Source organism: Gobius niger (assembly GCF_951799975.1).
Source record: "Gobius niger genome assembly, chromosome: 18".
In the NCBI taxonomy this organism is placed as follows: domain Eukaryota; kingdom Metazoa; phylum Chordata; class Actinopteri; order Gobiiformes; family Gobiidae; genus Gobius; species Gobius niger.
The window spans coordinates 19420749-19434981 of record NC_136869.1 but is presented as its reverse complement, the minus strand read 5'-3'; the positions used below and the strand labels follow the sequence as shown (position 1 = coordinate 19434981).

At 41.5% G+C, this 14233-nt stretch overlaps 3 protein-coding genes across 4 annotated transcripts; 1 reads left to right on the top strand and 2 right to left on the bottom strand.

Annotated features, from left to right (window-relative positions):
• Window positions 1-4339: 4339 nt before the first annotated feature.
• On the bottom strand, window positions 4340-6879 carry mrpl15 (mitochondrial ribosomal protein L15). Its single transcript, XM_079576550.1, has 5 exons — window positions 6701-6879; window positions 6418-6575; window positions 6158-6323; window positions 4787-4910; window positions 4340-4706 (listed from the first exon to the last, which is right to left on the bottom strand). Exons 1-5 carry the CDS (start codon window positions 6803-6805, stop codon window positions 4369-4371), a joined length of 891 nt encoding a protein of 296 aa, XP_079432676.1. The 5' UTR covers window positions 6806-6879; the 3' UTR covers window positions 4340-4368.
• A 384-nt stretch (window positions 6880-7263) lies between these two features.
• Window positions 7264-9474, top strand: lypla1 (lysophospholipase 1). Its single transcript, XM_079575858.1, has 9 exons — window positions 7264-7597; window positions 7693-7724; window positions 7797-7862; window positions 7987-8034; window positions 8114-8184; window positions 8274-8347; window positions 8428-8529; window positions 8713-8889; window positions 9162-9474. The coding sequence occupies exons 1-9, from the start codon at window positions 7529-7531 to the stop codon at window positions 9219-9221; spliced, it is 699 nt and encodes a 232-aa protein (XP_079431984.1). The 5' UTR covers window positions 7264-7528; the 3' UTR covers window positions 9222-9474.
• A 33-nt stretch (window positions 9475-9507) lies between these two features.
• On the bottom strand, window positions 9508-13903 carry LOC306978148 (regulator of G-protein signaling 20-like). 2 transcript variants are annotated; one of them, XM_079576639.1, is made up of 5 exons: window positions 13477-13903; window positions 12703-12882; window positions 11706-11783; window positions 11389-11623; window positions 9508-11068 (listed from the first exon to the last, which is right to left on the bottom strand). In XM_079576639.1, the coding sequence occupies exons 1-5, from the start codon at window positions 13572-13574 to the stop codon at window positions 10880-10882; spliced, it is 780 nt and encodes a 259-aa protein (XP_079432765.1). In that variant the 5' UTR covers window positions 13575-13903; the 3' UTR covers window positions 9508-10879. The 2 variants fall into 2 exon arrangements, with proteins under 2 accessions (XP_079432765.1, XP_079432764.1); XM_079576638.1 differs by having other exon boundaries at window positions 12703-12863; window positions 13477-13897.
• Between the last annotated feature and the right edge of the window lie 330 nt (window positions 13904-14233).

Below are 14233 nucleotides of genomic sequence, written 5' to 3'. Positions count from 1 at the left end.
TAACCAAAAACGTGCATCATTGTCACGTCAGTCATATGTAGCTTAACATGACTGTGTTCAACACACATTGTGTTACATCAAACGGTCTCAACAGACCGACAGTAGGTGACGTGTATTGCCGTCTGTCAAAACTCAACAGGAGCAGACACAGAAACCGCACGAGCCCTTAATTGGAACCGTTTAAACACGTGACTTATTTTTACACGCTCTAATCGCACATAATACTGTATTGTTGTAACAGCTATAGTGGCGCGCGTCGCAGCACTCTGTTTAGTTATCTGCCGTTCTCTTTGTTTTAGCATGATCAAAACGATATGGCACAAAAATACCCTTGTGGATTTTGCGGTGCCTGAGTCTGACACTCTTCTATCTCAGTCCTGCATGGTCACCTCCAGTGAGCTCCATGCAGGTGCTCACTGCAGTTTCTGTGGATAGACCTATGGGCCCTCAAGACTTGCATTAGACTGCAGTTATTACCGTCATTATGCCCCGCAGTTGCGTCGGCGCTGCAATACACCGTGCGTAATAGCTGCACCTGCCCGGCTTTGTCTCATAGACGCGTCGATAACGCAGTCTTTTTATGGTGTTAATATGTGGATTGAAATCATGTCATGAGTGTTAATACTCATGGAGAAAGGACCCGATGACATTTCCAGCTCCAGGTTAGCCTTACGCACGAATTACGCAATGAATAGTTTATTTGTGGAGGTTTCTTTATCAAGTTCCGAGGAAAACCATTTACCTATTGATCAAAGGGAGAATAGCCTAGTTTTGACTTTGACCATCTGATGGAGTTAGATGACGCTAAATACGTTAGAAATTGCCCTATCTTACAGATAACCTCTTTTAATCAACCAATAACGCATCAGGTCACTCGGCTATAAATTGTAAACGTATTTTTGCTTCAATCGATCCAGGATATTTGCCTAAGGGGTGAGAGGGGGCGGGGGTCAGTATTAGGGGTAGAATCCACATCCCAAATGTTAATCGGAACGCACGCTGCAGTGCGCTTTCAAAAGGGCTAATGGATTGAATCAATTAGTTTGAAGAACACAGCGTGAATACAATAACGTTTAGTTTCGGCTGCGCTTAGCTGCGAGTTTGTGCAAAATAATACTGTATTAGACAGTGCTAACTGGAGATTATAGGGATTTATTTACTCAAAGAAAAAAGCCATTAGCCTAGGTCTATATAGCTTCTTTAAGACTACCAGCTCATCCGACTTACAAGATAATTATTTTACAGATTTAAAGTGGTGTTGTTAGCCTGTAATCTAGGTATGATGAATGTTAATCTGTGTGACGACAGAGGGATATCACTGCATTGTCTCATCATCAAACAAGGGCAGAACTTGGCTCAATGGCTACTATGTTTGTGAAAAGGGATTGTCCTGATGACAATGTACCATTGTACTGGACAGAACACTTATATGGGACAGTCCTCTGCCTCTTCTTCACTTTGGATCAGTCTTGTTCCGGATGGCACTGGGAGAACAGCATCCATGGCTCTAAGCACTGGCATCTAATGGACTACAGGCTTTTGGAGGCGTATGATTTTGTTGTTTTGTGGAGATGGATTGCTGATCTGTTACACCAGTTGGTTTATTTTTCTCTCATGAAGCAGAAGCTTGCGGAGTCTACTAATGGAATGTCTTGTAAAACATCTATTCCACTTGTCCTGACATAACTTGGATGTGCTTCTGGTCTTCATGAGGACACTTATCTTGGCACTTATGTGACAGAAAGCTAAGTGCAGGTGGTATAGGGTCCGTTAAATAAGTACTGTATTCTGGGCTGCTGTCATTGCCATCCCACTGCCTTTCCTTACAGTGGCTCATTCATACAGAGCTCATTGTCTCATGGCCGGAGGTGTGAAAGGAATATAATAGTGCCAACATCCACTGTATTGCACTGTGCTGTATTGTATGGGCACAGCAGGCTATAGCATCAAGAAGATACAGGACACAGACAGCATTCAATGCAGGACTTTGCTGTGTGAGAAGATGCCCTGTGGCCCGAGGCCCAGGGTGCCAAGTGCAAGCCTCCACACTCCCAGTGTCAACAGCCCCTGCTCGGTCTACGACTGGCCAGCTGAGAGGATTACAAGCCCCCTGGTGTAGACAGGCTTAATGTAGCCTCATTAGCAGAACACAATGGGTCCCCACCTCAGAGCACAGATAACAAGGCAGGCTCAGCCAGACTTCAAATAGCAACGCAGGCCTCTGTTCCAGCCCAGGTGGTCCATCGGCAGAACCAGGAAATTCATAATCTCTTGTAGTTTTTGGATTGAGGTTGAAAGTCGTTCTTTTTTTGTAAGGTTGCACAAAAAGTCAGTTGTGCTGTCACTTGCAGTATTTTGTCACCTAATGTGTGATATAACGAAGCATACAAGAACGTGATAGTCTTGTGATTTAATACGATCACGTGGCACACTATGTCTGATCTTATTAGTAAGTGGCTGAACCTGCAGAGGACACCATCTCTTTTCTCTGTAAATAAAGGACTGTATGCTGAAGTGAGCAGCATTCTGACTGCTGATAAGTCTTATCTGTTGAATTGAATGGGTCTTGTATGGTCCATACAGTGAGGCTGTGCCTGGTGGAGGCTTGCCACAGCAGGCAACACTGTATACACTCATCCTCCATGTCTCAGCATTGGCACTTCAGCAGACAGAGTATTCTCCATTAGGTGTAATTATCCTTAATTATAAACTGAAATTAGACTGAGAGCTGTGAGACACTGTGATATGTGTCTGTCTCAATCAAAGCAGATAACATAAACAATCTGGGCTTGCTCCTCTGCTGCGCCATGGTCTGGATGTTTAATTAAATAGTGTGAATAGGGAGACTCACACATTGGATTAATAGCAGTTCTGTTAAACTGCTTATACCAATAATATGGCATAAAGGACATAAATGTGTCCCCGCAAAAATCTTTTAATTCCGTTCTATTGCTGCCCAATCATTGACTCAAGTATGTATTTGCAAATGTGAGCCTGACACAGACTCAAAAGGATCTGCTGCTTTGAAGATAAGCACTGTAGTTCAGCCATAAACAATGATTGTGCTCTTTCTTTCCTGTGGTGTGATTTATTTTAGGTATGATGCGGTAAGGATTTGGGCTGGTTTCCTGGCAAGCCCGCATGCAGGCATCCACAACTTGTGAAGTTTATTAGACGGGTCTAGGGGAGATTCAAGGAAGCACTCACAAAACCATGAAAGAAGTCATCAAAGTAAAAACAATGCTGCTTTTTTTATCTAATAATTATGGTTACTAAACTGTGAACAATAACAGCAAGATGCTTTCTGTGTGCAATCGAAACATTATGTGTCGCAGTTAGTAAATCACCAAGAACGTATTATTTTGGGAATATAATGTGCTCTGAAAACAACTACATCATCCGTCTTCATTGGGATTGATCATCTGTAAAACCTGCTTCTTTGGTTTAGACCTCCACAAACTTGCTCTGAATGGTGTTCTTGTATTTGTTTGGCAAGTCACATTGCAGTTTTCTTCTGAACTAGTTAAAAATATGCATTTAAAAACAGAAACATGAATCATAAATCACAAAACTAATCAGTGCTAATCATAAACATTGCAATTACTTATTTCACATAAATATCAAGGAACCCTACTGGTTAGGCAACACGCACAAAACACATGCTTCCTTCGATAGTGCTTTTAAAAGGGGCAGAACTTTAAAACAATATCTGGAGTGAAATGCCAAGTTATAAATAGCGTACGAGACGTTTGGCTTCTTTGGAAAATGAATAATACATGTACCTGAGAGTTACAACAATGCATCTCTGACTATTCAGCAACTTCAATTAAGATTTTCATCATGTTGTCACACAAAAAAAAAAAAATCAGGTAACATTGTAATCTAATTTGTTAATGGCAAATAACATTAACAAGGTTAAAGGGGCAGAAAGTATGCGTTTTTTCCTGAATTGTACTTTGCAGCGGGGGTGAGGGGACCTTTTGAAATGTCCAGGCCAGGATACAGCTGCGTATGACTAATTTCTAACTCCCCTTCTAGATGTATGTTACCCTTTTTGCAAGTAACACACTTCACTGGGCATCTGTTTCCTGTTTTCATTCTTTGAGTTATCCTATTTTCCTTATTTCCCCCCTCACCTGTTACAGACCACGTTCCTTCCATCATGCAGCTCTGGATTGGCCATGTTAATTACTGCAAATGTAGATGAATAATTATCAAATACAAAGGTAGGAATTATATGTTTTTTGTCATTTGATTTAAAATGTATTTCTTTTTCAATACCAAACTCGCTTTCGTATTTATTTTCCAGAGAGACGCGCACACCACAGCTAGTTGACACTGTACATTTATTTTCATTTAATTTACAAACTAAGAGCTGTAATATTTGAGCAGTTTCTCATCTGTAGGTTTCAGGATCTTTTTCTCTGGCATATTAACGATCCATCCCGGAGCGAGGCCAAAAAAGAGCTGTCTGACCCCCTTCCTCATAGACAGCATGCGATAAAGTTCGTCTTTGGAAATGTCGGGCAGAGTGTATCCATACTTGAGAGCCAAAGCCATCCGTGCCTCCTGAATTTTATCTGAATCTGACAAATAACCTCTGTTTTCTGCATCTGAGTAATAGGGCACCATATCCTCTCCCGGTAGCATTCTGCGCGGGATAGGTTGTCCTCTCATGAAGAACGGGACAGGCTTGATGAGAATCCCTAAAATATGCGAATAATATTATTAGCAAATATGTTCATACAAAAAAAGAAAATCTGTCATAATAAAAAAAAGAGATTACCAAGGCTTATGGGGTCGTAGTAACTGGTGGTTATGACTCCTCCATTTCGCTCAATAGCAGCTATGGCACCTTCTGAAGCCCTCTGTACTTCTATATTAATTTTTGCAGCAAAAATGTCAGAACCCTGGAACAGAACAAGCGGAGTAGATTATTTTTACAGCTCAATTACCCACCAATGGCTCTACAGCGCCATCTGCTGTTGTGATAAGATGATCAATCACTCTATTTGCATGAATACAGTTTTAGCATGCAATGGAAGGTGCGATTATTTTAGCTTCCTTTTTCTTTTTACCTTAAACTTTGTCTAATTTCCTTTTTTTTTTTTAATCTTTCAAAGTTGGCACCCTGGGTGATAAAAAATAATAATAAAAAAAATCAGACTATACTCTATATATTCTGAAAAAGAGATTCTTTATCTCAGTGGGACTATCCTGGTTAAATAAAACTCAATAATATATATTTTTAAATTTTGTATCCAGTTTTGATATTGTAATTTTAAAGCTGGGGTACCGGATTTGTCCTGTTCAAACAGTGACAAATTTAGTTTTGGCCCAAACTTGTTTCTAGCTCTCACAATCCCTCCTGCGTATTCAAATTGTTGAAAGAATGTAATTGTATGTACATTTCACACCCATATACAGCATGGAGTTGTGACAAAGTGAAGCAGGGACGGCCACCCCCAGGATAAATTCCACTATATTGAATTAGACTTGTATCATCCATCGCTCAATAAAACTTTAGACGAAAACAATACAACAAGGTTTTTGCTGAGTTTACAACATACTCTGAGGTGGCAAAAATACATACATTTTTGTTGTAAAATGTCCACCGTGTTAGTGTCCACTATGTTGACTTATTTGGATAACATAGTCCACCGTGTTGACCTTTGTTCACCTTGTTGAGTTGATGTTTTTTGTTATCATTTTATTAAAATTACATGTATCATACATCTTTGGTTCTTGACATAAATGTGTGTGTAAATGAGGTGTTGGATAATACATGCAACAATTTGTGTGTATTTTGCTTTGTCCTGGAAGTTTTAAGAAATCACAAAACCAAATTCTTCTGTGGTTAACACAGTGGGCATCTTCCTAGCGACACTGTGACAAGTATATGAGTTTTTAAACTTGTACAAAATATAAAATTTAGCATATTGAGCATGACCATTATGTTTTTCAGTAGGTATACAGTCTTGTTTTTAGGAGGAAATCTTTTTTTGTTTTTGTTTTTAAGTTTTATGACATCCAAAAGGCACCACATGTAAAGAATGACCCATGTATTCTACAACACCAAAAAAATCAGGTACCCCAGCTTTAAATTATTTGTTGAAAAAAGTAATGTTGTTTTAGGATGACATTGTTTCGGCCATACCTCGTCCACCAGATTGACCCCGTAGTCTCTCTTGTTAGGCTGGATTGTGACTCCTCTGGAATTAACCAGCTGGGTAAGATCTATGGGCTGCGTTGTGTCGACTCGTCCCAAATCTATAAGATACTGCAGTCGCCTGAGCGTCAGGGGCTGGTACTGAGGCCGCCGGCTGGAAGAAGGAAGGTGGTTAAATAAATCCCAGGCACATACTAGGGCATATTTAAGGCATGCATGGATCTGTCAGACACATAACACGAGCTTACCTGTGGCCTTCATTGTAGGTGTATTTTGGAATTGCGAGATAGAAAGGAGTTCCGCCGCCGACAAAGCCTAAGCGTGGTCGATTCCCTCTCTGTCTTTCGCCTTTATGCCCCCGACCGCTTCGATTGCCCCCATGCTGCCCTCTTCCCCTGCGCTTCTCCTACAAACAAACACAAAAATAGGCGAACATGAATCGATATCGTGGCTGTGCTGCATGAATGATGCGCTTAGCTAACATCTACCCACACAACAAAACAACTAACCGCGTTCAAACATCAAACTCACCAATTTTTGGGATCCGGGCTCAGGCCGCATGTTTGCCAAAGTAATGCGAGGTAAACTCTGCAAAACCTCGAATGCTTTCCCACCGGGTTTTTTAGGAATAGACATGTTTCTTGTAGCTCACATGCCAATGTTAGCCAAGGGCACGCGGGTCACGTGACACGGCTGAGCGGAAGTACTTCTTTGTCAACTTTCAACGGTTTCAGTATAAAAGTAATGTCTTGTAATGAAGACAATATTGTAACCGTTTATAGTTATAGCTATTGTTTATAGTTAACACACGCTGCATGATTTAGCATCCATTGATTTAGTTTTAAGCAGCCTCTTTTTTTTAGCCACGGATTTAATGTCTGTGTCTTTATTAAATCTGGCGTGTGCCGCTTGCGCCCTGTCAGAAATACAGAATTCCGTGTGTAAATTGTTGTCATTACAGGGGAATTATAAGTGATTAGGGGTGTTATTATTGACACTGTCAGTGGCCAATGAGCGCGTTGTATTTTCCCCGTGTACGTAACGGGCTCAGATAATGACCAATCATGTTGTTCAGGGGCGGGGCTACGGCGGCTGTCCGTGTGACACTGACAAGTTGTTAGTGTGGGCTTCTGTGGGCTTTTCCCGAGGAAATTAAACTTCCAAAGACTAACACCGGGCCGTCAGCATATGTCCATTACTGAGTGAGATAAATGTTTTTACATCATTTTGTCTAAACTTGTATTGATTGAGGCACGCGGAGTGGGAGCAGCGCCGACACAGATTGACAGCAAAGGGGTATCGTCTCGTTATTAGCTCCGCTGCTAACCCTCCCTGTTATAGCCGCTGCCTCTGCGCTATATGTGCGGCAATAACATGTCAGCGCCTTTACCTGCCATTGTGCCTGCCGCCAGGAGAGCCACTGCAGCGGTGAGTGGCCTGCTTTCACCACCATCGTTTGATCAGAGCACCTGCTACTGTCAAAAATCAAATCCGTTCACTATAATATGCTTTGCTTTGTACAGGTGATATTCCTGCATGGCCTCGGTGATTCTGGGTATGTAAAACTCATTTATATTAACTGTGAGATGTGGCACACAAGTTAAAAACTTGTTGTTATCTATTTTAGGCATGGCTGGGCTGATGCTTTTGCTGGCATTAGGATGCCACATGTGAAATACATCTGTCCCCATGCGTAAGTCTTTGATGTTGTATGTGTAATATACAAGACATAATACTGCAAAAACTGAAGCTTATCAAAAGTGATCAGACTTTTCTCTGTGACATCTGCAATACAGTACTGTCCTTGTGTTTTTCAGCCCTTCAATGCCTGTGTCCTTGAATATGAGAATGTCGATGCCATCGTGGTGAGAACACAGAAGCACATTTTATTAATCACTGCTGCTACAACAAGCACTAATCCTGCCTTTGCTTTTTGCCCTCTAGGTTCGATATCTACGGATTAAGTCCAGATTCACTCGAAGATGAGGCTGGGATTAAAAGAGCTTCTGATAACAGTATGTTTCCAAAGACATAAGTATCAAATCTTTTACAACACAGGCTGTCAAAAATATGTGTAGTTTCAAATCTGTTGTGCATGTTACAGTCAAGGCCTTAATAGATCAAGAAGTAAAGAATGGGATACCTTCACATAGGATTCTTCTAGGAGGGTTTTCACAGGTGAATTAAGTTATGGTTCACTTTTCCAAAAACTAATTCTGATGTTATTCATTTTAAACACACCAAGTTTGTTTTTACAGGGTGGTGCATTGTCCCTTTACACAGCGCTGACAACTCATCAGAAACTGGCTGGAGTTGTGGCCCTGAGCTGCTGGCTACCTCTTCGTAAATCTTTCCCTCAGGTGCACATAAATATATATATATTTTTTTAATGTTTGATTATATATTTAAAAACGTATTAGTCCGTCAGCTCTAATAAAGTTTTATTACTTCACTGTCACCCACCGCATCAAACTTTTCCTGTGTCATCTACGAGTCATAATCCGATCCTAACAATAATCTGTAATAATCTCTTGTATCGCCAGGCCTCTGCCAATAGCGTTAACAAGGACATGCACGTGCTGCAGTGCCATGGCGACGCGGACCCTCTCGTCCCATTCATATTCGGCAGTATGACCTCGGAGAAGATGAAAACCCTCGTCAATCCAGCCAACGTTAATTTCAAATCCTATCGGGGTCTACCTCACAGCGCCTGTCCAGAAGTTAGTGCTGGAAAAAGTCATATTTCTAATCATGTCTTTTTTTAAATTCAACATTGTGTGAGCTTCTGGAAGTTGTCCATGTACCTTTGTACCATATTGCACAGCTAACAAGTAACAAGTATAAAAAAGCATTGTCTTTCATTTGCACACAGGTTAATATGATTATATGGAAAACTGGAAGTATTTCAAATGTTCTTAGAATCTAAAAATGTATACAGTACCTGTGAAAAAAAATCTTCGAAGTTCATCATAATTTTCCCCATTCTTTGTAGGAAATGGTGGACGTAAAGCGTTTCATAGAGAAGGCCCTCCCTCCCATCAGCAGTGAATGAAGAGGGGAGCATGAACACATGAGCACAGCACCGTCAGAGCCCACCGGCCCAGACTCCAGCGAGAAACTGTGTGGAGTCAAGAATACACAGACTTTAGGACAGTGAAACCGCGCCGCTACTCATAGAACCGGGATGAACACAGGGCCACGACTGCCCACCAGAGAGACAGGACTAGAGTGATGCTGCAACCTGAAGCCACACACAATCACAGTGCCCCAGTGGAGTAACAAAAGCCCAACAGCCACATGAGAAGCCATTATACGCAGGAAATAATGTAAGACTTTGGGGGTAAACAACTACCAATAAACAGCTTGTTATTTAAAGTCAGATAGTATGCATTACTCAAGACAGTACTTTTGAACGCCGCAGCATTGTTCTTTTTCTCACAATCCATCAAAGTATTTTTTGAAACGCTAAACACACTAGGTTTTCACTATGAGCTGTGTCGTGGGGGTAATTTGAGCGCTAAAATGGTCAGTCCAGTGAAGCTGTCTGGACCTTTAAAACACAGAGGAGCACCACCTCATGACATCATCAAGTGGGGAGCTACCATTTGACAGAGACTTTAACACACAGGATTAGTCGATCATGTATCACACAAAACGCTAAACAAAACACATCGCCAGGTAAGTTTTTATTGAGGGAACAATGTTATAACATGGTCAAAACTCACAAAAGGCTGTTAAGCATTGTATAGGCCCTTTTTTGTTAATGTAGTATTTGTAGAAGTTTAGTGAATGAAATGTATCTAAATCTATAGATAGTCTTTTTTTTTTTGCTTTTGGGGATTATTTTTCGTTGCTGAAAAAAGTGATTGAAAAGGGCTTTCTGGCAGTTTTGCAAGTAAGTGTTCAGGATTATAGCTATATTTTTGCCTATTCTGTAGATTGTGTAAGCATAATGCCTTTGCTAAATACATAAGCTTGAATGCAACCTAATATGCAAGATGTAAACATATCACATTGAAACAGCATTGATACAGTTGTGCTTTATTTAATTTGTAATAATTAAAATATCTAGTTGACATTTCCCTTTATAAATACATAAATATATCAGTGGTCTTGGTATTTATTTCAAATCTGCCTTGTGTTAAATAAATAGAATCACTAATACAGTATCACAGTAATGAAGTACACACATGAGACTGTAAATCTTGTTGTAAAAACCTAGTGACGCTTGTAAAGAACTGAAAGCACCAAACTTGTAAAGTCAGTGGCACCGTTCGTGTTCAAGGTGCAGGAGATGATCTTTATCCAAAGGCACTTTCCTTTCTTCTTAAGTTACCTTTAAAAGAAAACCTACTTTACTCTACAAGAACTGCGTTAAGGCGCACAAATACCCAACTACATATGCAGTGCTCACGGATAGTACATGCTTTCCCTTAATAAACAAGATAGAAAAGTGCAATGTCAGGCGCTAGGGAACATACAAAAATATAGATATGTTGTCCAACAAGTAACCGATGCCAGACCAAGCACTTTGTTCTTGTTTGCTCCTCAGGTTTTGGTAAGCTAATCATGGGTAAACAAATAGCAGTTACAGTTGAAAAACCCTTTTGAAGTAGTGTTCATTTCCTGTCTTTCTTTAAATAGCTGGACTCCAGCAGAAAGAGGTCGGCTACAGTCTCCCAGGAGAAGAATGAGGCAGTGAGGGACAGTCTATGGCTGAGGGGGCGCCTCCTCCAGGCTCTTGAGTAGCTCCGTGTACGCAGTGGAGTTGATGAAGCGCGGGTAAGAGTCCCTCTGCATCAGCGTGTAGATCTGCTGCTGCGCATCCTCAAACGTGTGCGAGGTGGGCTCCAGCATGTTGCGATTTATCACTTCACGAACGCGCGAGTCCAGGCTCACCTAGAATAGATGGTTTAGAGATTGTACATGATCTATTGATAGCGTTATATATAGAGATATTGCCTTATATGCAGTGCCTTTCAAAAATACCTAAAGCAATCCCTCAGTCAGTGGTGGTAAACTACTGGGGCTTATTCACAGAAGTGTGGCTGCTGGTTTGAGCTTTTGGCCTGGTAAAACTAATCACACACTCATTTTGCAGACAGGGCTTGTGGGGTGTCTCGCCCAAGGTAAAAAAAATACAGTATGCATTGGTTGGAACTGGGATTGAACCACTAACCAGTGGTTATAGTATGCAATTATTTATTGAATAAAATTACCTCTTTTGGGGATAGAATAGAGATGAAGTCCTCATATATTTGCCGAACTTTCCCTTCGACCACTGTCTTGTTGGTCTCCTTTTTCAACTCTTCACAGGCGAGCCAGAACATCATGTTCTCTTCACTAAACTCTGTCCTCAGAAACTGCCTGAAGCAGTATCGCCCAGACGCACTCTTCATCAGCTTCTCAAATGACACAGACCAGGAGCAAGCCTCTTCCAGAGTGGGCTTAGGGCTGTAGACAGAACAATTGACTGTGATTTTGAGCTAATTTTCTGCAGGTGATGTCTGAATGATTTGGTTACACATGTCCATACCTTTCTTCACAATTGTTGGTTACATCTGTTCTGTGTTCAAACCTCTGGACTGCCTCATCTTCACTTCTCACAGTCAGACTATAAGAAAAAGGACAGATGTTTTTTGTTTTGTTTGGGTTTTTTTTTGTTTTGTTTATTTCACATTTTGCATTGTGCCACTTTCAGTCTATTTGTTTTTTTCATTATTATAGTCATATTCATTGCTAAAGTGTGTCAGTCGTCCTCAGTGTCCTGTGGGAGTACCTATATCTAATTAAAATGGTCCCAGTGTCGGGTGTAGCAGCTGCTTATGATCTAATTGGTTCAGGTGAGAGTCCACTTTGCACCGTCCCATGTGGAAACATGGCGGCAGCAACTGTGCAACAATAGAACCCGTATAGATATGGAGACAAAATGTATTACTCAGCCCCAGTGGATTGAATTAACAGGCTGACTGTCCTCAGAGAAAGTACGAGTAAATGTTTGATCAGTCCAAAACAGATGACACCCATGGGGTCAGTGTCTAGAGAGAGTTGATAGGGTGAAAAATACTTCTGCCATGTGCTCTGAGGCACTGCTGAAGAGGAGGGGAAGTTTAAATCTCAGATTATATTGTAATTGTGTCTCTTGAATCATACAAATTCCAAAGTGTCAAGGGCGACTTAGGTGGCAATCAATCGGTATACTTCACTGCATAATTTATCATTGTGGATAGAGCTCAGGGGAATAATAACTGCACAGATGCTGTTCGTATGCGACAATTTGAGCAGTATTTTGTTGTGGTTGTGCATTGGTAGCATCTGATATAGGATATTGTATAATGTGTTAGATATTAGTAAGTATCGTCATTAATAATATTGATTCACTAAGTATTTTTCATAATGGAAGGGTTTTTCTTTACCTTAGTAACATATTTGGTTAATTTATTTAATCTTTTGGTCTGAAAGACTTGATTGGAGCTGTAGTGACTGTGCTCTGAGCATGGCGTGTGTGAGTGGGTGCATCACGGTGCTGTTACCAGGAGCAGCTACAGCAGCAGCACCAGCAGAAGCAGCAGGCGTTGGAGGCGTTGGTGGGAGTGTTTCCCATCCTGTGGCGCGCTTGGAGGACACTGGCTGCTGCTTCCTGATGAACCTGCATCTGTTTCTTACGCATCTCCAGCCGCTCCGAGCCCATGAACTGCACAGAGATCACAACACTGGTCGGATTATCACAGTTTTTTTATCAGTCCAAAGCTTTGTGAGAGTATGTCAGTCGAATGCATGAGCCAGTTTGATTCTCACTTTTCAGAATACCGTGGCGCCAACTTGAGCGCAACATCTTCTGATTTATTTGTTTCTAATTAAAAAATTCAACCTTCCACCTCTGACCCCAGCAGGCAACCTCCTTCATTAATACAGACTTACAGCAACATGCCCAAACCCCCTCCTCTCATTTGATTAGTTCTGAGGGATGAGCGGTGATGATGACAGTGACAAGGACCGCTGCGATCGCATCCATCAGCCGCGTCCACGGGATACTCATCCTGCTCATATTCGGGCTCCAACATGGCCAAACATAACTGCAATGCAATCATTTACTCATCTGCTGTAGACATTAGCTACCAACATCTTCAAATAATGGGGTAATTATCAGAATCCTTTGCATATGAGCGAATAGATTGTGTGGATGCTGGAACACGCACTGGATCGATGTTTAAAAAAAAAAACGCAGCCGATTCCGCACAAACAAACAGATGACCGTTGTGCCGCGGCAGGAGACTATCTGAATAAAAGAATGACAGTCTACTCACTGTGTCACCATGAATGCCAGAATACAGGTGATTTTCGCCTCTATCACATCCGTCTGTGCCTTGGCTTGACTCGAGCCCGTTGGTTTCTCTCGGCGCATGCGTCCCCACCGCAAGTGTAAAGATTTCTGTGCGCCCGTGAAGTAGCGACCAGTGCGCGGAGCATCAGAGCAGCTGCTTCATGTAACAGAAAAGAGCTCCAGTCTGACAGAGAGCCGACGCCCACTTTACACATTCATCCCGACACGATCTGAGACACACTCGTATCAAGACGTCTGGTTTCTTGCTTTAACTCGCTATAGGAAACCAAGCCGGCGGGAATAAATGAGGCTTTTTGTCTCACAGTATCGTCTCCATCTTCAGATTCTTACAGTGTTCGGTCATGTTTAGTGTGAAATGTCTCCACCAGATGGCAGCAGAGATCCACTGATGAGCCAGGCCCCAGGGCACGAGAAATAGGAGAGTGAATTTAATGGAATAAAGTCAACAATAGCCTACTAGTTCAGTGATGTCTGTCGGCTTCATATCATCAGGCATTAAAGCCAGTTGAAATCATGTTTGTGATCATTGAAGGTTGGCTATCAGAATCAAGTGGCCATTTCACCAGCTGTTTTTCTTGTTTATTCGAATTTCCTTGTGTTTGTTAAAGCCTCAGGTGAAGAAGTCCAAATCAATTTCTTTCTCTCTGGTGGAGCCCTTGGCAAGAAACAATGAGCTTCTTTATCTGACTGACAAATCGAGCAACAACAACTTTTTACCA